Below are 21,786 nucleotides of genomic sequence, written 5' to 3' on the forward strand. Positions count from 1 at the left end.
CTGTAGGCCTCCCTTCGAGCCTATTGAGGAGATCTCTGATCACCATCTCAGCCTGAAGACTGTGTTTCTTCTGGCGATTTATTCTCTGAAGAGAGTTGGGGATCTGCAGGCCCTGTCAGTGGCCCCTACTCATTGGACTTTGCGCCCGGCACGGCCAAAGCCTTTTTGTACCCTCTTGCAGGGTACATCCCCAAAGTTCCTTCCGTCACGCCACAGCCTGTCGTACTGCAGGCCTTCAGTCCTCCTCCTGACCAGCAAAGGCTTAATTGTATGTGTCCAGTGTGAGTATGTAACCCCAGTTCCTCGAGGGAACGAGATGCTGCGTCTCGATGCCACACTTCCGGCATCCCTGCCAGCGCTTGCTTCATTCCAGAGGCTGATGGCGGTTTCACAGCACTTGCTTTTGTACCACCTGGTCATTACGTCACCTCGCCCGTGACATCTCGCCCATCCATTGGACAGATTTCACTTGTATTCAGAGCCGGTTACGCTGAAGACGTTCCCCAAAGTGTCTTCGGACACAGTGTCTCGTTCCCATGAGGAACTGGGGTTACATACGTAACCTAAGACGTTTTTCATGAACTATTATATAAAATGCATTTATTTATATAATTAGATTTTTTAAAAACTATTTATGGTTTTAAATTTGACAACATTTTACATATTTTGTTATATACACACACACACAAATGATTTTAATATCAATAAATATTTTCATTTAGCCAAAACTTATATTTGTGCTACACTTTAGTTACATTAGTTTTGGGTCTCAAATTCCTCCATCTTAACACTGAAGAGTCATTTTTGACACAAAAAGTGCCTTTTCCCCATCCCAGAGGATCCACCCCCTAATTCAACTTCCTCTACTGTCACCAGGTCCCATGTGGGACAAGGACACTTTAGAAATGCTAAATGTATTTACATGGCACTGAAGCAAAGGCACATGTACTGTTGACTCGTCTCTAAATAGGATCGCTCCACGACAAAACAAACATCGCTCAGATCTAGTTAACATTTGCTAAAGGTTGCACAAGAACAATGCGATCTGGAGAGGAATATTTGAGTCTGTTTTGGGGAATGAAATCTAATCACGCACTTTCTGTCACGGTAAATGCTAATATCAGATGCTAATATCAGATTATTGGTGTCATATGCAAATTAGTATTTACAGAACTTCTGTTCTTCAGAATTGTAAGAGGAAATCATGCATGAAATAGTGATATTGGCCCACGTAAACAGTGGCCCCAAAACGTGTTTGGACACTTTAAAATGTCTGAATGTCACTGCATTTGAAAACAAATCGTTTTTGGGGCAGCTGTATATGCCTTTGTGCTTTCAGGCTGATAGTGAAAAACTATAATTACACCCATAACCGAAACATTACTGACCAACAGAAACATTTTGGACCACTGCGACACACTAGGTTCATTTTCAGCAAAAGATCTTTGCCTGTTTTCACACTGACAGACAGCCCGCTTACTTTGCATCTCATTATGCATTTGAGCCGTTTTTCTGCATATCTTTCTCAATATGAATGGTTTGGTGGTCAAAGGGCAAATGGTTGGGTTCATGTAGAGTAAACCAAATGACGTCAATTTCAGTTTAAGAGTGTCATGGCAATGAACCGTCTGAGCACCTCTAATAATTTCCAGAGCACAAAAGACAGTCTGCATTTTAATTTGGTTTTAAATTGTGTGGCGTGGACATGCTCTGGTTACTCTACGTTTATGCAACATCATTTATCTTCATATCCACCATACAAAGATCAGGACGCACATAAAAACAACATTTTAAGGCTAAAGCTTTTTCCTTAATTGACCTTTAAGGTCAACATAGAAAGTAAATATGATGAATTAACTAATATCAGAAGGCATTTATTCTGATAGCAGCAACAAAGGCAATTATTATTAATGAATGGTGTAGTTCTGCTTTTAAGTTCTTTGTAAAAAATAATATAGTTTGGAGAGGCAGGACTAACACTTTCCTTAGAGGTTATTAAAAGCATTTTTAATTAGAAATTTCAAGCATGCACCACTGTCAGCACCAACAGGAAAAGTAGAAAATCCATCATCATTTCCTCATCCCACAAAAACCTTCAAAAACCTCCAAACAAGATTAATATAATGATCCATGTGACCTGTATAGGATGAGTATTTTACTCAAGTACTGCCTCAACTAAAACATGGAATCAGTGAGCTGAATTTTTATTTGTGAATGAATCAGTCTAATTCATAAATTCAGTTCCATTTGTGAACCAGATCAATGTTGAAAAAACAACAACAACAAAAAAAACCTTACTGAATCATTTATCCATTTGCAGTGGTTCTTAAAGTGATAGTTCACCCAAAAATTAAAATTATGTTATTAATTTTTCACCCTAATGTCGTTTCAAACCCATGAGACCTTTGTTCGTCTTTAGAACACAAATTAAGATATTGTTGATGAAATTCGAGAGCTTTCTGACCCTCCATAGACAGCAATGTAACTGACACGTTCAAGGCCCAAAAAGGTAGCAAGGACATTGTTAAAATAGTCCACGTGACATCAGTGGTTCAACATTAATGTTATGAAGTTACAAGAAAACAAAAATAATGACTTTATTCAACAATTTCTTCTGTTCTCTAACACAGCTCATTATATGAATTCAGAACACCTAATTCATAGTGCACAAGTATATGAACTTTATTTGGTCAGTTAACAGACTATGAACTTTTGTTGTATGGAAAAGAGCAGCGTTTCTTAATTTTAACAGCAGCATACAGGCTTGGAACAACATGAGGGTGAGTAAATGCTGACATTAGCAAACTATTCCTTAAATTTTTATTTTTTTCTTTAAAAAGTATGACATTTTGATGCATTGACATTGGTTTTTTTTTTCTTCCTAGACTCAGAAAACAGTTTGATTGAGCTGTAAATCTACATGACCGTGTTTGCTTGAACTGGAAAAAAAGCAAAACATACTTTACACTAGGGGTTTCTGGAAGAATTGTAGATGGGAAGATTGCAGGAGTGATTTGAATTTGAGAAAAGATAGAAAAAGAGAGCAGGACTGCTTAGGCAATAACACTAGTCAACCTATCTCTTTTTGCATGTCTCCCCCTCTGTTCCATAGAGTGTCTTGTTAATCATTCTCAGGGCTGCCCTTTGCGGTTTCCTACATTACATACTGCTATAAAATCTTTATGTCTCGAGAGGATCTACAACTCTCTTACCGAAAGGACCAGAATACAGAAAGAACATCACAGCAGAGAATCTATAGTAATCAAGGGATGCACACAGCAGTTATGTTCACCCATGCCCATGCAAGTATTGTAAATGTAGAAAAAAAATTAAATTTGTGTTTTTTATAGCAATATTACATATTCTGCACAAAATTATACAGGAAATTAATACTTTAATTACTTTTTTCATTAAATTGCTCTCTTTTGAACTTTCTATCAGAATATTAGAATGATTTCTGAAGGATGTCTGAAGGACCATGTGACACTAAATTCAGTTTTGCCATCATTATATTTTAAGATACATTAAAATTGAAATTAGTTGTTTAAATTGTAATAATATTTCACATTATTACTGTTTTTACTGTGCTTTTAATCAAATAAATGCAGCCGTGGTGAGCATAAGAGACTTATTTCAAAAGCATAAGACCTTTATGAGTCCAAAGCTCTGAATGGTATAGTACCTTCTTAAAAATATATATTTCTACACAATATTGTTTTAATTTAATCATGTAAAACAAAGTTCGCACAAAACACAAATTTCTAATTTATTCAGTCTGAGTTCAGTTTACAATGTATTAAATAAGAAAATGTAAAATTACAATATTTCTGCTTGTGATTTCATAGTTTTGAACCCCACTGACTGTATATGTATCTTATGAATCAAGCTAACAGGGTAGTTAAAAGTGTAACACTTTTTAGCAATGAATAGCCAAATGCCAAAAGTGTCCTGCTATCAGAAGAAAATATTAAAAGTAATGTCCAGTTGTGTAAATCTAAAGTATTTTTAAATACAGAACATTCACACAATGTTTATTTCACTATTGTCACAGCACAGACACGGTGCTGAAAGTGAGATGTTTTCTGAAGACTAGGCTGAATAAATAATTCCTGTTTTTGAAGTTGAGCGCTCAGCTCATGTCTTTCAGATTTGCTCGCTGATCAAGAATAGGAACTATTTTAATTGTGTGGACATCACAGACACAAAGCATCCTGACGGTTCACAGCTCACTGTCTGCTCTTATTTATATGCTCTGCTCATACAATCAGCCACAGCCTCCAGCTGACAATATACTGTCTGTTTATCATGACTGGACAAAAAATAGAATGAGACAAAACAAAAACACCTTTCTCAGTTCATCATCGTCACATCCAATTACCTTCGTGTGACAGCAGAGGCCTAATCACAGTGGAAGGTGGTTAATTTAGCTGTAAGGAGAACAATTTCAATACAAATGGACCCCTGGTCCCTCTATAGGGGACGAGGAATAAACAAAACGTCACCGTTGATCGTACCGTAATGGGAAGGGATGACATACGGACATGTACGGCATCTCTCAACTCCGTTCCCAATGTTAAGCTAATGGAGGTCAAGAGGCTGGAGGACGCTGGGGACGGCACAGACAACGAGAGGATGGAATATAACAACCTGACGGCTCATCCATGAGTGGGTTGAAGGCATCAAGAAATTAGGACAATTACAGTTTAACTTCCCAATTACCAAACTTAATGCACCCTGGATGCAATTCTGATTTAACGCTTCATTTGCTTGCAGAATGCCAGCCCTCCATAATTTGATGAAACCTGACAGTCAATTTAGAAAGCATATTTTGGGAAATTGTTTTCTCTTCCACTGTCTCTTCATATGCGTCTGAGCACAAACTGTCTAAAGAGACAATTCCCAATCTCTGACAAGCAGGGTCAACATGCACCTATTGTTTTTCACAGGGCATAAATGGCAATCCTGGTTCACATCGTGCCTTAGGCAAAATATAGCAAAAGAAAAAGAAACTCTTCATTGGACTGATGATTCATTTAAATGTGAATATCTAACAATTTAAAACCTTTTTATTAACAAATTAAACATTAATGTCTAACAATTGCACATCCTTGCATCTTGAAAGCATTTTGCTGATTTCCAAAAAAATGCGTAATATTACACACTTATAAATTTTAAAGTTAAAAACGTCATTAAAAACGTTCCATCAGGTACAGTTTATTCCATCACAAAATAAGAATAGATTATTTAATGCACTAATCAGAACAACAAATGCAGAGAATTGTCAAAAGTTTAGTGGTTAAAAAAAGCCGTTCAAAAATAATCATTTTTAACCTCGAAATCAGGATTAGGCAGGAAATAGTTTCCTTAGAATCATTCAGAATTGAACAAGTAGTTCTAACTTGACTCAGAGAAAGAATATATTAATAATACTAATTATTATTATTTTAAATTCCATTCAAAATCTAAGATTGGCCATGGCACTTCTGTTGACATGGACACTACACAACTCTGCACTAATGCTGAGCATATGCTCTATCAATATGCTGACTGGCTGACTGCTTTCCCTGCGATTAACAACACTGGTCCCCCAAAATGTGATCTTGTCTGTCTATTATAAAATAAACAAAGTTATCTGGAAACAGATAAATCATGCAAAACTTGAAGGGGGCACGCAAACACTCAGAGGGACACTGTCCATCCTACACAACACGGTGCCTAACTGCATATTACAGCACTGATTGTTCTTCAGTAAAGAGCAGAGCTGTGATGGACAAGCTAATAGTTCAGAGCACATCGCCAGCTATCATTCACTACATAACATGGTGAAACAAACTACTCTGTAAATCTCATCATGTACTGTCTCATACACTCCCACCTCACACAATCTCTCTAAATATATGTTATCAAGCAGAGCTATTTAGAAAAGTGGTGTTTAGTCCACAAGACTCAGGTGTGCAGTCTTGTATTGCACAGTCTTGTATTGCATTCAGGTCCGACGGACCTGAGTAGGTATCAGTCTTTGCTTTCATTTTTTTCTACTGAAGTCCACACTGCCAAATCCTCAGATTTCCCCAACAAGATCAACAGCGCTCCAGACATGCGTAATCTCTTCAGAACATTTAATTCTCTCCTCTGTCCCCCTCCTCCACCTCCCACCACTTTGATAACCGCTGACGACTTTGCCTCTTTTTTCACAGACAAAACTAGAACAATCAGTAACCAGTTCTCAACTCCACAGGACCTCCAATCAACCACATCCACTGCTCTAACTCCCATCTTCTCTTTCTGTCTCCTCACCGAGGCAGAAGTATCCAAACTTCTCCTCTCCAGCCATCCTACAACATGTCCTCTCGACCCAATCCCCTCACACCTTCTCCAAACAATCTCTCCCACACTCTTACCGGCACTCACACACATTATCAACACATCTCTCCTCACAGGCATCTTCCCCACAGCATTCAAGCAGGCACGGGTAACCCCACTGATAAAAAAACCTACATTAAACACTTCTCTTTTAGAAAACTACAGACCTGTCTCTCTCCTTCCATTCGTAGGGAAATCACTCGAATAAGTTGTCTTCAACCAGCTCTCACGGTTTCTTTCACAGTACAACAAACTGGATGCTAACAGTCAGGTTTCAGGAGTGGCCATTTAACAGAGACTGCGCTACTCTCAGTCACTGAAGCCCTGCGAATTGCAAAGGCCAATTCCAAATCATCAGTCCTCATTCTGCTGGATCTTTCTGCTGCTTTTGACACTGTCAATCATCAGATTCTCCTGTCTACCCTCTCATCACTGGGCATCACTGGGATTCCATTTCGCTGGTTTGAATCCTATCTCACCGGTAGATCTTTCAGGGTGGCCTGGGGAGGGGAGGTATCCAAACCACATCAACTGGTCACTGGAGTTCCTCAGGGATCAGTTCTTGCACTCCTCCTCTTCTCCACATACACTACATCGCTGGGTTCCATCATACATGCACATGGCTTCTCCTATCACTGCTACGCCGATGACACACAGCTCTATCTCTCTTTTCAACCAGATGACCCAACGGTAGCTGCACGGATCTCAGGCTGCCTGGCGGACATCTCGGCATGGATGAAAGAACATCACCTACAGCTCAACCTGGCAAAGACGGAACTTCTTGTCTTCCCTGCCACTCCGACTCTACAGCATGACTTCACGATTCAGTTAGGCTCATCAATGATTACCCCATCAACTTCGGTCAGAAATCTTGGTGTAATCTTTGATGACCAGCACATTGCAATGAGCACATTGCAAAGACTGCTCGATCCTGCAGGTTTGCACAACACAACAACACAACATCTGAAAGATCAGGCCCTTTCTGACAAAGCATGCTGCACAACTTCTTGTCCAGGCCCTTGTCATTTCTAGACTGGACTACAGCAATGCTCTTCTGGCTGGTCTGCCATCAAACACAATCAAACCTCTACAAATGATTCAGAATGCAGCGGCACGACTGATCTTCAACGAGCCCAAAAGAGCGCATGTTACACCTCTCTTCATCTCCTTGCACTGGCTACCAGTGGCAGCTCGCATCAAGTTCAAGACACTGATGCTTGCATACAGAACTACCACAGGCTCAGCACCCTCCTACTTCCACTCACTATTACGAACCTACATCCCCTCCAGAAGTCTGAGATCTGCTAGTGAGTGACGCCTTGTGGTACCATCACAGAGAGGCTCAAAATAACTCTCCAGAACATTCTTGTTCACCATTCCTGGCTGGTGGAATAATCTTCCCACCCCTATCCGGAACGCCGGATCCCTGGTGATCTTCAAGCAACAACTGAAAACTCATTTCTTTCGGCAGTACTTGACTTCATCCTAAACTCAAAAAAAAAAAAAAAAAACTCACTCTTTCCCTCTATCTTTCTCTCCCTCCCTTACTAGCTTGTACTTATTTTAACAATGACTGAGACTTGGTGTTACGAGCACTTCCTCTGTCTGATTGTCTCTTCAAGATGATTCGTTTTTGTATTCCCCAATTGTAAGTCGCTTTGGATAAAAGCGTCTGCCAAACGACTAAATGTAAATGTAAATGTAAATTTTGTTCTCATTGTGCTAAGCAAACAAACAAACAATGCTGTTAAAAAGTACATTAATAAAGATGCTTTACAAAGAAAACAATTATCTTTATAAAATAATAATAATAATAATAATATAAATATATAAAAGTATTTAAAGTATTTAATTCACTACAAATGATTATTATTATTGTAAAATTAAAAACATTAAATGTTTTTACACAAAAATATTATAAAACAATCCCACTACAACTCATACTAATAGTAACTGTGATTTAATCAAAATATTTAATTTACTACAAATTCAAATGAAATGTTTTATGCACAAAATATCATAAAGCAAATAATATTGAATATGATGATAATAATAATATTAATATATATATATTTTTAAAAAGTATTTAATTTACTACATATTAGATAATAATAATAAATATTATTATTAAATATATTAAATAGTTTAATAAATTAAAATTAAATGCTTTACACAAAAATATTATAAAACAATATTACTACAATTCCTATTAATAGTAATTACAATTTAAAATTACTAATTAAATTTAATTTAAAGCTTTTACACAGAAATATATCATTTTATAATAATAATAATAATAATAAGAAGAAGAAATTTAAAAAAAGTATTAAATTAAATTACTTTACTGTAATTATTTTATATTGTAACAACATACAAGTAAAATAAAAACTAAATGTAATCATTAATGCTATGAAAGCATAACTTGGCATGAAGCATATGGTTTTGTTCTTTTATATATTTATTATTTTTGTATGATACTAACTGTAAGAAATAAAATGAAATGTTCAAGACATGCAATTTTGCTTGTTGATTAGTGAATTACTTTTATTCATCCATTGAGGCTGAACACGCCTCCTCTGCCCTCACCTGCACTGATATGTACAGATAGAGTGGGCTGAGAGTGAGTTTCAGTTCATGCCTAATTTCGCATAGATGGCATAGAGTCAGACATGTAGTGGGAAGCCCAGAGGGACGAGTCCATAATAAGAGCAGAGGCTTTATCCAAAGTCAGATTAGCAGTAAGAACATGCACAGCAGCCTTCACTGTGCTGCATGCTCATGAATAGATTAACATCAGCGCCCAGCGCCACAGCCACACTGCAAATTGTTATTGCTGACTGTAATCAGAAAATGGGTCGCAGGAGTGCCAGGGGATAGTGGCAAAAACTGGCAGAGCATATAAGAGCAAATGAATGAGAGAGAAGCTGAATGATCGCGAGCTGCAGGGATGAAGATGAAGAGGCTTGAAGTGCCGTGTGAGAGAGAAAGAGTTGGAAAATCCTTCGGTCAGCATTATGACATTATATACAATGCTGTTGGAAGGTTTGAGGTTGGTAAGATTTTTTCTTTCTTTTTTTCTTTAAATATTTCTGGAAGTCTCTTATGCTTACCCAGGCTGTATTTATTTAATCACAAATAAGTAAAAATGTTGAAAAATTATTACATTTTTAAAATAGCTCCTATATATAATTTTATATTTTAAAGTGTAATTTATTCCTGTGATGAAAAAGCTGAATTTTCAGCAGCCATTAGTTAGTGACATGATCCTTAAGAAATCATTCTAATATGCTGATTTGGCATTTAAACGTCTTATTACCAATGTTAAAAATTGACATTAGTAGTTGTATATTTTTATTTAATGCCATGTCAGCAACAAATACAATAAAAACCAGCAAAACCCCCCTCAAAAAACAGAAAACTCTTGATTTAATAATAATAACAATAAGAATAATTGTATACTGACCCCAAACTTTTTAACAAGCGTACATGTTTCCTATTATACACTCCATTACCATATATGATAGATAAATATGCTTAACATAAATAGAAAGCCCTGCTTTTTTTCAGATACATAATTAACCAATTCAGAGATCTTTACTTGAGAACACATTTGAAAAACCCTTCTATTTCCATTACATTTACTTCACTTCCTACATATTAATCTTTAACCAAATATTCTGCAGACTCCATAAACAGCATGTCAATTTAAATCTCTTAAACCGCTAATTGGAAGAGCACACATGGAACTATTAGCGAGATAATCTCAAACCACCCACACCGCTAACCAGGAAAATTGTGCATAAATGTGTTCATACTTGTTTCTCTAAGAACTCAGATTCAACTATTGCCTTTCTATAGAAACACTTCTGCTTTATGATTTTAGCACTAATTAGCTAAGTCCAGCTGTTAGCCCACACATACACACAGAAAGTGAGCAAATGTAACACTAATTCTCCTGAAACCAAGCCATTACTACATAAACCATGTTCTGGGGTGGTATTGCAGCTGAGCAACTGAGCAACTGGGCAAACCGCCAAAAATAAGCGGGTTCAAACCAAGAGCAGTGGAGAGTGGGAGCGCATCAGCCACGGAGGCCGCAATCCTATTCTACCTTCAGTTTACCCGGTTATCAAGACACTTGACCCTCATTTGTTCCGGTAACAAGTATCAGTAAAGTTGGATAAAATATATATTTTTTTATTCAAGGTTTTAGATAACCTTCTATCACCCCACAAGTCCTTATAAGCATCTATAGCCTGCAATGCAAGCCCAGACACACACACACACACACTCAGACGATCTCTCTGTACCTGGTGTGTTGAGTAGGCGTGACATTCGGCAGGCGTAGGCTACGTGCTGCTCGCAGTGTTCAGCACCGTTGGTTATAGCAGTGACCTGCTCCATAGAGGCACTGTAGTTCAGCTGCAGTACTGTCCGTCTCTCCCGGCTGGAGCCAGTCACTGCTGTCTGCGCCGGCAGGTTATTCACCACAGTCGTCCAAACCTTGTCCTCTGAAACACAGATACAATAATGATCATAAAAAGATAAACTATATGGCATTGCAAGAAAAATTTACAGATTCATTAAAATATATGTGAATACTATAAAATAAGCATATGCTGTTCATGTTTACAGAGATATAAAAAGAAAAAAACATATTTTAAAAGAACAATTTAAAATAATAATATATGTTAAAATGTCATTTATTCCTGTGATGCAAAGCTGAATTTTCAGCATTATTACTCCAGTCTTCAGTGTCACATGATCCTTCAGAAATTATTCTAATATGCTGATGTGGTGCTTAAGAAGCATTTCTTATTATTATCAATGTTAAAAATAAACATAAAAAATAAAAACCATTTCCCCTCAGGATTTTTACTTTTTTGATTAATTTGAATACATCCTTGCTGAACGAAAGTATTAATTTCTTTAAAAAATGACTGATCCCTAAAATTTGAACAGTAGTGTATAGCTAATATTTAATTATTACCTAATTTATTATATAATATTACTCATAATGAATAATCACCCCAGAATTTTACCCAACTAAAAGGCCAAAATACATACTACATTACAGTAGTATTTTAAGAAAGGTCTGAAAATGTGATTAGCTTTTTAATTGACAAATTAAATCAATAGGAGATTTTCTCATTAAAGTAATAAGTAAATACGTAATTACAAACTGATTTAACACATTCTGGATCCATGTGTGCGAGTGTAAAAACACTTTTGTTTATGGCAATATTTCCTTACAATTTTTCAAGTTTTATTTAATGGGATCCAATAAATACTGACATTTTTAAAAAACATTTTTTTGTTTTTGTTTATATTATTCAAATCCACCTGATCCTGTAGCCATAATCTTTCCTTCCCACCTCAAAGCATCACAAGACTTACCCTTAAAAAAATAAAAATGTTAAATGAGCATTACATATTTCTGAAATTGATAGACACTTTCTTTTCAGAATGATTTTTGCTCTCTACCGTGTCCTCTCAGGGGTTTCCTATGCTCTGAAATGCCTACAGTTCCTGCCCTGGAATGATAACATTTTATGTCCTGATGTTCCTACAAACTTGAATGCCCCTACATGTAAGACTTCCATTTCATTTTATTTATTTATTTTCAGATCAGTGGGATGACGTGGACCAAGAATGCTCATGAGGCTTGAAAACAAATGGGTTGAGATGCTGAAATGAAAGATTGTCTCGGGAGGTTCTTGAAAGCATGTAATACTCAGTAACAGGCTTGATTTATAAATCAGGCACAACCGGTGGCCTTTTTGGATTCAGTGCTATGGTACGCCACAAATAAATAAAAAATTCACATTTTACCTGTCATGTTGCAGATGACTTTAAAAGGACCTAACGGTCCGCTTCCATCTGGGTCAATCCAGTAGGAATCAGATGATCTTCCCAAATGCTTGTAGGCCTCACAGGACTGCTCATAGACAGCTGCAGGTAAGAAATAAAATATGTTGAGTTAAATAGAAAGTATTTAGTTAATAAATGTTGAATAACAGAAGCAGCAACTTTGCTAGTACAATATATGGAGTACTGTATATATATATATATATATATATATATACATTGTGCCCGTCCAAATATGAAAACAAGGTCAGACTGGTCAATAGCATATACATACTATTTTTCTAGCTTGACTATTGACCAGTACAACCTTGTTTTTGTCTATGGAGAGGTCTGAGGGAAGTAACTCAACAGAGTTCAACATCTTTTCTATTGACTTATGTGTAACTGGTGCCGCTGTGTTACTTCCAGTCTCTTCTCCTCTCCATCTAACCCCTGGGGTCTTAAAAAGTTTCACTCAGTAGTGATTCTGAACTATTTCTCTGAGAACAGACTTCATAGAGAATACAACAGACGTTTTCATATCGATAAACAGCTCTGTTTCAAAACCTAGCGAGTGTCTGAAGGAGTCGTAGGTTTCACTCCAGATGTGAAGGTCATTTTGAAAGTAGTAAACTTCAATTCTCTGTTTTATGGAATATCTTGTTTTGGCCAGATTTCAGAGCAGTATCATCATTCAGAGAAGGAAATTCCAGAATGTATTGTAATAAACTGATGCAATGCAAATGTAAACAAATATGATGGATGTGGGGAGAGAATTGCAGTTTCATTCAAAATGGAAAAGTATCAATAAAAATATTTCAGAGAAATTAAATGATAATGACAATAAAATGCATCAAACTACTGAAATCAATGCTGATTCAAGTTTCCCATGCTTTTATTTCAGTTGTTTTGTCAAACTATCATTTAAACCTGGTAACAAACAGAACACTTTAGAATTTCGTGTTTAAGCTGCTCTGAAAACAGTTGAAACAAGAAACCTTCTACGTCATTAACACCTTATTCATGGATAAAAGCATATAGGGGGAAGGCAAATACTGTTACACAGAACCCTGACATTTCTCAGAAAGGTCTTCTAGATATTAGTTAAACAGAATTGCATTTCTCCTCTGAGTTGCCCATTCTCCTTTTTCCACATTTCCAGAAATGATGGAGAACACGTTTCAATGTTCTCCACCATTTCTGCGGCAATGCGTTTGTCACAAGCTGATGTTGACAGAAAAAAATCCTTAATTTCTAGGAAAACATGACATTAAATCAGAATGAATAACCAGCAATAAGCCACATGCATATATGCACACACAAACATCAATAAAAACAATTAAAAAATAAAATACACCCAAACACATTCTTACATGTGTGACAGGTGGCTCCGGTGTATCCCGTCCCATCACAGGAGCATGTGAAACCATCCCAGGTCTGGCTGCATCGGCCTCCATGTTCACAGTGGTTTGGCATACATCTGGAAAAAAAAACAGAATTACACATTTAAATACATGTGTGGTAAACAAAAGATGTGCAAGATATCTCTGATCATGTCAATGCTTTTAGCTCTGATTTTAAGTTCATAGTTTTAAAAATGTCTCAAGACCTCTATGTTCCCATCTGCTGTGTTGTTTTAAATAGAAGAACAATTTGACCAATTTTGTGCTTTTTTTTTTCTGAGAGGCAACAGCTTTTATAACACGTTTTATACAGGCACTTAATGAAACACATTACTGAGTGTCAGCTCAGTCAAAAACACTGATAATGTGTTGAAGAGGATGACAATGAGTCATTTACTTTATCAAGGTCTTACTGTCACAATGACAAAAAAAGCTTCAAACTGAAAAAATGCACACTAACCTTTAACAGTAGAAACACATTTATGCTCCCTTTTTATGTAAAACTTATGTTTATCTTGATTTTCAATATACAGATGAATTAAAAAATGACAAACGTTAAAAAGAAAATCAATGAAATGAACACTCCAGAGGTAAAAGAGTTTTTTATTTATTTTTATTTATTAATTTATTTAGTCATTTAGCAGACGCTTTTATCCAAAGCGACTTACAAATGAGGACATAAGAAGCAATCAAAACCAACAAAAGAGCAACAACTTGCAAGTGCTATTACAAGTCTTGGTTAGCCTAACGCAGTACAAATAATAATAATAATAATTATTATTATTTTTTATTTATTTTTTTAAATAAAAAGACATATAGATCAAATAAAATTAGAATACAGAGTGCTAGCGTTAGAGGGTTAGGTAAAGATGGAACAGATGAGTTTTTAGCCGTTTCTTGAAGATGGGTAAGGATTCGGCTGCTCGGATTGAGTTGGGCAGGTCATTCCACCAGATGGGAACAGTTAATGAAAAAGTCTGTGAAAATGTTTTTGTGCGTCTTTGGGATGGCACAATAATGCGTCGTCAAGCTTCTAGAGGGCACATAAGACCGAAGTAATGAATTTAGGTAAAGGGGTGCAGAGCCAGTGGTGGTTCTGTAGGCAAACATTAATGCCTTGAATTTAATGCAAGCAGCTATTGGTTATTGGTTTGAAGGAGTTATGGTAGATGAGCCTAACTGGAAGGTGAGATTGTGATGAAGCGATGGGTTAGCTGAAACTACAAGCAGTTCTGTCTTAGCTAGGTTGAGTTGAAGGTGATGGTCCATCATCCAGCAAGAAATGTCTGTTAGACACGCTGAGATGCGAGCAGCTATCGTCGGATCATCAGGATGGAATGAAAGGTAGAGTTGAGTGTCATCAGCATAGCAGTGATATGAAAAGCCATGTTTCTGAATGACAGAACCTAGTGAAGCCATGTAGACAGAAAAGAGAAGTAGTCCAAGAACTGAGCCCTGAGGCACCCCAGTAGCTAGATGTTGCGACTTGGATACCTCAACTCTCCAAGATACTTTGAAGGACCTATCAAAGAGGTAAGACTCAAACCACTGGAGTGCGGTTCCTGAGATGCCCTTTCTCAGTAGAGTTGACAAGAGGATCTGATGGTTAACCATATGAAAAGCAGCAGACAGATCCAGCAAGTTAAACAGTTAAAGTTAAAAGTTAAAACAGTTACCATCAACAGTTAAGCAGTGTTATTTTAGTAATATTTATATAGTATTATAGCATTTATTTATATTTTAAATTAGATTTTATTTTTCATTTTTTATAATTTTATTTTCTTATGTGCTTGTTCATTTTTAAATATTTTATTTAGCTTTAATTTATATTTATTTTTAATTATATTTATTTTATTTCAGCTTTATTTCATAAACACATATCAACATATAGAGATCAATTTGAGAGCAATTTGAATATTAAAGTAAAATAAATAAATACATAAAATAATAAAAACATACAAATACAAATATCAGACATATATATACAGTAATTAAACTACTGTACAGTAGTGCATTAATAATAATATATCAAGTTTGCATATTCAGGAAAAGTACTGAATGTGAAACAACATACTTCAAATTTCACCAAAAAAATTGTTTTGCACTTTGAGATGATGTTGACAACATTTCCCCTTTGAGCCTACCTCTTAGCATCTCATTAGTAATAAAAAGTATGTAATTTCCACAAGGCAATCGCACACACATAAAGATGTGTTTTCAAGCCATGCAGATTTTCCACCATCTTTTGTCTCAACTGAAATCATAATTAAACCTAAAATTAACAATTAACAATTAACGGCTTCACTAATTTTCTCCTGAACTTAATTAATAAACAGTCATCTTCAAAGGTGCTTTCAATTGGCCAAGTATTAAACTGAAATCTGGTCATGTGGCGCTCTTTCTGTGCAAAACTGTGCTAAACGTGAGCCGTACACTTCCACAGCTCCTCATACAGTCCTGCCAACTGCATGTCAAATCCATTAACATGGCAAAATGTAGTATGAAATAAAATTAGGGAACAATCCCCTTGGAGCTAATACTCATTAGGCCAATGTCTCATAGGAGGAGCTGTGACAATACCATTGACAATGAACCTTAAGTCTGACAATTTCTTCGTTACTGCTATTGTTGTACTTTTTCAGAACTTCGGTGCTGTCAAAGTTACTGTAATTTTTGTATAGGATGGCATGTCTCGATTAATTGGGTTACCTCGATGGCCATCTGTGCCTGGAGGAGAAAGGTACAGATAGAGTTTACACTGTTCATTAATCAAACTCCAGCAACAGAACCGTCCCTGGAAATTTGAGGCAACTGATGACTCAGTCCAATAATAAAAATTAAGTCAGAGTCAACAGCAACATGTCACTGGGAGATAAGACCTTGGTAATAGCTTCTCGGTAATAGATTCGAAAAGAACCTTGGTAATAGTTGAGCTCTCGCGAGCCAGAGAGTTACAAATATTTCACTATTGTTCCTGGCCAAGCAGAGAGCCGGAGATTGCAGAGCAGTGAGCCTGAACAAGCATTTCCTGTTGCATGGTCACTTAGCTTCCAAGAGATTTCCATCACAATTTTCCAGGAAAAGATAAAGAGCACTAAAGAAAATGTGTGAATATTTGTGTCTAAGAAATGTCTTATTGACAGTATGAAAACTATTCTACCGAACCAGTTTACCCAAAATATTTATCTTATATGGGATGTTGGAAAGTCTAATTTATTCTAGCAAACTGATTCATCTCAAATATTCCTCTCTCACATGTAGCATTGGAAAATTTGATTCATTTGAGTGAATCGATTCATAAATGTTCACTAATACGCAACAGTGGAATTCAGTGGAATTCATTCTAATAAAGTGATTCTTCCCAAACATTCCTCTCTTAGATGTAAAAAACTGAGAATTTGATTTAATTGACTGAATTGCTTTCATAAACATTTTCTCTCATCTACAAAAGTGAAAAGTCTGATTCATTCTATTAAATTGACACATCTCAAACAATTCTCTTTAACATGTACTGTAGCACTGGAAAATTTGAATCATTTGAGCAAATCGCTTCATAAACATTGTCTAAAATATGCAAGAGTGTAAAGTCTGATTCATTTTAGTAAAGTGATTCACCAACCATTCCACTCTCCTAAGTAGTATTGGACAATTTGATTTATTGGAGTGAATCGTTTCATAAAAATGATCTCTAATACACAAGTGGCAAGTCTGATTCATTCTAATAAAGGGATCCTTCCCAAAGATTCTTCTCTTATATATAAAAATGGAGAATTTGATTTATTTGAGAGAATTGCTTTTAAAAACATTCTCTCTCAGATGCAAAAGTGAAAAGTCTGATTCACTCTATTAAAATGACACATCTCAAACAAATCTCTCTCACATGATGCACTGGAAAATTTGATTCATTTGAGCAAACCGCTTCATAAACATTCTCTCAAATACGCAAGAGTGTAAAGTCTGATTCATTATAGTAAAGTGATTCATGACACATTCTGCTCTCACATGGAATATTGGAAAATATGATTCATTTGAGTGAATCGTTTCATAAACATTCTCTCTTATACACAAGTGGTAAGTCTGATTCATTCTACTAAACTGATTCACTGAAAAATTGGATTCTTTTGAATTTTCTCTTATATGCCAGTGTGGAAAGTTTGATCAATTCTAATGAATCAGTTAATTTGTAAAGTTCATATAAACACTATTAGTAATACACACATACGTTTAAAATTGAATTTAGTATAAATTTACCTGTTCATGTTGAATGCAGTCACCCTACTTTAGATTCTTTCAAAAGCTCTCTTTGAAAAACCCAGAAGAAAACAGCTCTTAAATTAAATTAAAAATTACATTACAAGATACTTACTTATTTAAAAATATGCACTCTCAAGTAACTTAAATTTACCTACTTTTTCAAAAGAGTTTCTTGTTTTTTGCAAAAGAGTATCTTGACTACCGTTCAACTACCTTAACAAATTAGAGTTTCAAAGCAGCTTCCCCAACCCTGGAGACTGGTGCATCATTTTTCCCTTCTCTGGCTGTTTACATCCCTATCTGTGCTTTTGCAATGGAAAGTGACAGTTTTCTAATGCAACCATTATGAACAGAGAAAGCACGTGGCTTTAAACGCCTCTGTCAGATTAGACTTGTTGGGGTGAGACACCAATCTGCATCTCCTCAGAGATGGGCGCAGATTAGCCGGTAGCCCCTCTCGTCCCGTCTCACCCCCCACTCGACACGCCATTACGCCAAACATTTTGCACAGCTATTTAGGATGAGTCACATTCTAAGAAGGCCTCCAGAAGTTCGACAGAACAGCTTATGCGTGAAATAGCTTGATGTGAGGGAAATTGATGTGTGTGAAATACTGTAGGGGCGAAAAAAAGAGAAAAAAAAATTATCCCGTAGAAGGAGAGGATGTGATTTGAGCTGTATCTAACTGCAAGGTCGTGTGTTTTACTGTCTTCCTGGTGGGAGGACATGGAATATTCTTTTACATGTCAAACACAGGGACACGTTTGGTAAAGGAGATTGATAGTGCATCACCTGGCCTGATGAAAGCGAACATAAAATCAATGGCGTGGCGAGCGGTAGCCCCCCTTCCGATCCCACATAATGAGTTTGCTCCTCACTGCGCTGGCACTATGGAGCTTTGCCAGAGAAGCATCATTACGCTGACGGAAAAACACACAGGGAGAGCGTTCAACAGTCTCTTGCCTCCTCTATTATTACAGTTCACTCCATTCGGAGCAAGGGAGAGAGAGCGAGTCGGTATCTAGCCTGATCTAATAAAGGAAAAGATTTTCCTCTGGGGACTTACAACTAACTGTATTGCAGTATAAACCGTAATCTCAAAAACATAAATAAACAGCGCAGTAAAGACAGGAAGTTCATCTGAAACATCATCGAAATATTGTCAGTGAGAGGGATATGAATTTAAAATGGCAGAAAGGCATGCAGAATGAACTGAGTTTGTCTTTAAATCATGTTGAGAATGCACTCAGCCCTGAGGTATAAGGCTAATGAGACGCATTAAAGAACAATGCATCTTTGCAAACAATTAAAGTGGAGCTTAAGCTACTAACTGAGTTGTAAGAAATCAAATGGAATATAAACAATGCCTCCATATGTGTATCTTAATCAGTGAGGAGCGATGTAAATGAGCTGCAAACATAAATGTGTAAATGAGCAAAAGAACACAAAGAAAGCAAATAGTTATTTATTAATGAGCTATTCTTTGCACTTAACGTAGGTGGCCGTTAATGTCAAGTCAAGTGCTGTTTAACCTGAGATTTTCTAAGCACAATAGGCAATTTGAAACTCATGAGAAAACGCTGATATTTTGAAGTAGCAATTTTTCATGAACTAGGTTTATACAGAATCACATTTGTATAATGTGATCCATACAGAATATATACATACATATACATACTCGCAACATGACAAAATACTGAAACACACAGCAAATACTCACAGACCACATCGGAAATGTTTTTGTCTGGGACATGCTTATCAATGTCTACTCTGAAAGGTGAGATTTTTGTTTATTTAATACCCTGATCATATGTTTCCTTAGCTTTTTAAAAAATTATTAGGCTGAATAAGCTGACGAAATACACAATTACTGTAACGGTGAAACATTATGCTAGCTGGCTAACTTATAACTTCCCTAACACAAATTAACCATAGTTTTGCTACACTTACCATAGTGTAACCATGATATTTGTAGTAAAACTGTGGTTATACAATTGGTAGTAAATGCTATGGTGTTTTATTTATTTTATTTGGAATAAAATCTTGGTTCATTTTCGTAATTATTCCGTTGTGGTTTGTGCTACTTGCAGAACGTTTCTGTATTTGGTTGTGAGTATTTGCAATGCTTTTCTGTTTCTGCAGCACATTTTTGTGTTGTGTTGTGAGTATTTTTCAAGTGAAGTGTGGCCAAGCATGGTGACCCATACTCGGAATTTGTGTTCTGCATTTAACCCATCCAAGTGCACACACACACACACACACACACACACACAGTAGTGCAGTAGTATTTGAAACACGTGCTGTCAAAGTGATGAAGATGTTTTATTAAAGCTGCAGTCCATAACTTTTTTGGTTAAAAATGATCCGAAATCAATATTTGAGCAATTACATAACCAGCCAGTGTTCAAAACTATCGCCTTACTTTAGTCCAATTCACAACGGTTAGCTTATAATAATGTTTTTGAGCATGGCACTGCGTCATTAAGTCACGTCTATAAACATAAAGAAGTTGTCCCGGCTACTAGGCTATCGCATGTGAGGATCCTGCAGGTGGAGAATAGTTTAGCCATTTCTCACAGCAGCTAGAATAATTAAATGTATCATTTTCAGAATTAGAATCAGAATCAGAATGAGCTTTATTGGCCAAGTATGTTTACACATACAAGGAATTTGTTTTAGTGACAGAAGCTCCACAGTGCAACAGAGACAGCAACAGGACAGGACACAGATAATAAAGAATAATACAAATATCCAAATAGGCAATGTACAAAATAGCAAAACCATAATATATTATATAGACAATTATGTGTGTACAGGTCTGATATGTGCAAATCTGAAACGAAAAAATTTGATAAATAAAAGTAAGCAAGTGTGGTGAATAAATAATAGAGTTGTGTGTTCCGCGTTTTATTGTCAAGTGTTCGTGAGAGGGATTACCTGAGGGAAGAAACTGTTTCTGTGTCTGGTCGTTCTGGTTCTCAGAGCTCTGTAGCATCGACCAGACGGCAACAGTTCAAAGAGGGAGTGTGCTGGATGTGAGGGGTTCAGAGTGATTTTACCAGCCCTTTTGCTCACTCTGGATAAGTACAGTTCTTGGAGGGTGGGGAGGGTGGGGAGGGTTGTACCAATGATGCGCTCAGCAGTCCGGACTAATCTCCGTAGTCTTCTGAGGTCAGATTTTCTCCTGAAGTCCACGATCATCTCCACAGTTTTGAGCGTGTTAAGCTCCAGGTTGTTAAGATTGCACCATACAGCCAGCTCCTCAACCTCCTGTCTGTAAGCAGACTTGTCACCATCTTTCAAATGATTTCATGGCCACAGACGTTAGAGCCACAGGTTTGTAGTCATTAAGTCCAGTAATTTTGGGTTTCTTTGGGACGGGGATGATGGTGGAGCGTTTGAAGCATGAGGGGACAGCTCCAGTGATCTATTGAAGATCTGTGTGAAGATGGGGGCCAGCTGATCAGCACAGGTTTTTAGGCAGGCTGGTGACACAGCGTCTGGGTCTGGTGCTATCCTTCTTTTGTTCTTTCTGAAGACCTGGCACACATCATCTTCACTGATTTGAATTGTAGATGTGGGGGAGAGGGGGGTTGCTGGACGAATCTCAGGGCGGGTGTGGGTTGTTTTTTCAAACCTACAGTAAAAGTCATTCAAATCATCTGCCAGTTGTTGATTCTCCAGAGCGCTGGGGGATGGTGACTTGTAACTGGTGATATCTTTCATACCTTTCCACACTGAAGTAGGATCACTGGAAGAGAATTTGTTCCTTAGCTTGTCAGAATAATTCCTCTTTGCCACTCTGATCTCCTTTTCCAGTGTGTATTTGGCCTGTTTATGCAAGACTTTATCCCCCTTTCTGTAAGCATCTTCTTTGGCCTGACGGAGCTGTCAGTTTTGCAGTGAACCATGGTTTGTC

The 21,786-nt window shown here is 36.8% G+C and overlaps 1 protein-coding gene across 1 annotated transcript in view; it reads right to left on the reverse strand.

The window, feature by feature from the left end:
* Positions 1–21,786, reverse strand: part of LOC306864585 (contactin-associated protein-like 2) — a 388,195-nt gene that overhangs the window by 142,460 nt on the left and 223,949 nt on the right. Inside the window, exons 11-13 of the mRNA XM_079408681.1 lie at positions 13,584–13,690; positions 12,196–12,315; positions 10,674–10,874 (exon numbers count right to left, since the gene is read on the reverse strand). Coding sequence (XP_079264807.1) covers positions 10,674–10,874; positions 12,196–12,315; positions 13,584–13,690 — 428 coding nt within the window. The remainder of the gene's footprint in view (positions 1–10,673; positions 10,875–12,195; positions 12,316–13,583; positions 13,691–21,786) is intronic.

Source organism: Barbus barbus (genome assembly GCF_936440315.1).
Source record: "Barbus barbus genome assembly, chromosome: 46".
Classification (NCBI taxonomy): domain Eukaryota; kingdom Metazoa; phylum Chordata; class Actinopteri; order Cypriniformes; family Cyprinidae; genus Barbus; species Barbus barbus.